The sequence below is a fragment of the Coturnix japonica genome, unplaced genomic scaffold, assembly GCF_001577835.2.
Source record: "Coturnix japonica isolate 7356 unplaced genomic scaffold, Coturnix japonica 2.1 chrUnrandom574, whole genome shotgun sequence".
In the NCBI taxonomy this organism is placed as follows: Eukaryota; Metazoa; Chordata; class Aves; order Galliformes; family Phasianidae; genus Coturnix; species Coturnix japonica.
In genome coordinates this window covers 22,489-23,013 of record NW_015439948.1, presented here as the reverse complement: position 1 = coordinate 23,013, position 525 = coordinate 22,489, and the positions used below count along the sequence as shown (strand labels likewise).

Here is a 525-nt window from a genome sequence, read left to right as displayed (position 1 = left end):
CACAGCCCCAGTGTCCCCCCGCCCCATAGCACAGCCCCCAATGGACCCCTATCCCCAACCACAGCCCCCCATAGGGCCCCTCTTGGCCCCCCGCCCCATAGCACAGCCCCCCATGTCCCCCCGCCCCATAGCGCAGCCCCCGTGGTGCCTTTGAGCGCGACCCCATTGCGCCGTATGGCCATGATGGCGTTGTGCACGTCGTCCTCAGGGGCCTCAGCGCCCACCTTCACCTCCTCAAAGTCCACGGGGACGCAGGCGTGTCTGGAAAGGGGGGGGGGGGGATGAAGCCCCCCCATAGGACCCCCATAATGGGGGGGGGGGTTACCCAAGGGGGAAGGGACCACCCATAATGAGGGGGGGTGGTCTCCCAAGGGGGGCTGGTGAGGATGAGGATGAAGCCCCCCACACCCCATAGGACCCCCATAATGTGGACTGGGGTCTCCCAAGGGGGAGGGGGGATTCATAAGGATGAGGATGAACCCCCACCCACCATAGGACCCCCATAATGGGGACTGGGGTCACCCA

At 66.3% G+C, this 525-nt stretch overlaps 1 protein-coding gene across 1 annotated transcript in view; it reads right to left on the bottom strand.

Moving 5' to 3' along the window:
• Positions 1-311, bottom strand: part of IDH3G (isocitrate dehydrogenase (NAD(+)) 3 non-catalytic subunit gamma) — a 27,775-nt gene extending 27,464 nt beyond the window's left edge. The window contains 1 exon segment of the mRNA XM_032441798.1: positions 134-311. Within this exon segment, the coding sequence (XP_032297689.1) occupies positions 134-296 (163 nt within the window). The 5' untranslated portion in view covers positions 297-311.
• Between the last annotated feature and the right edge of the window lie 214 nt (positions 312-525).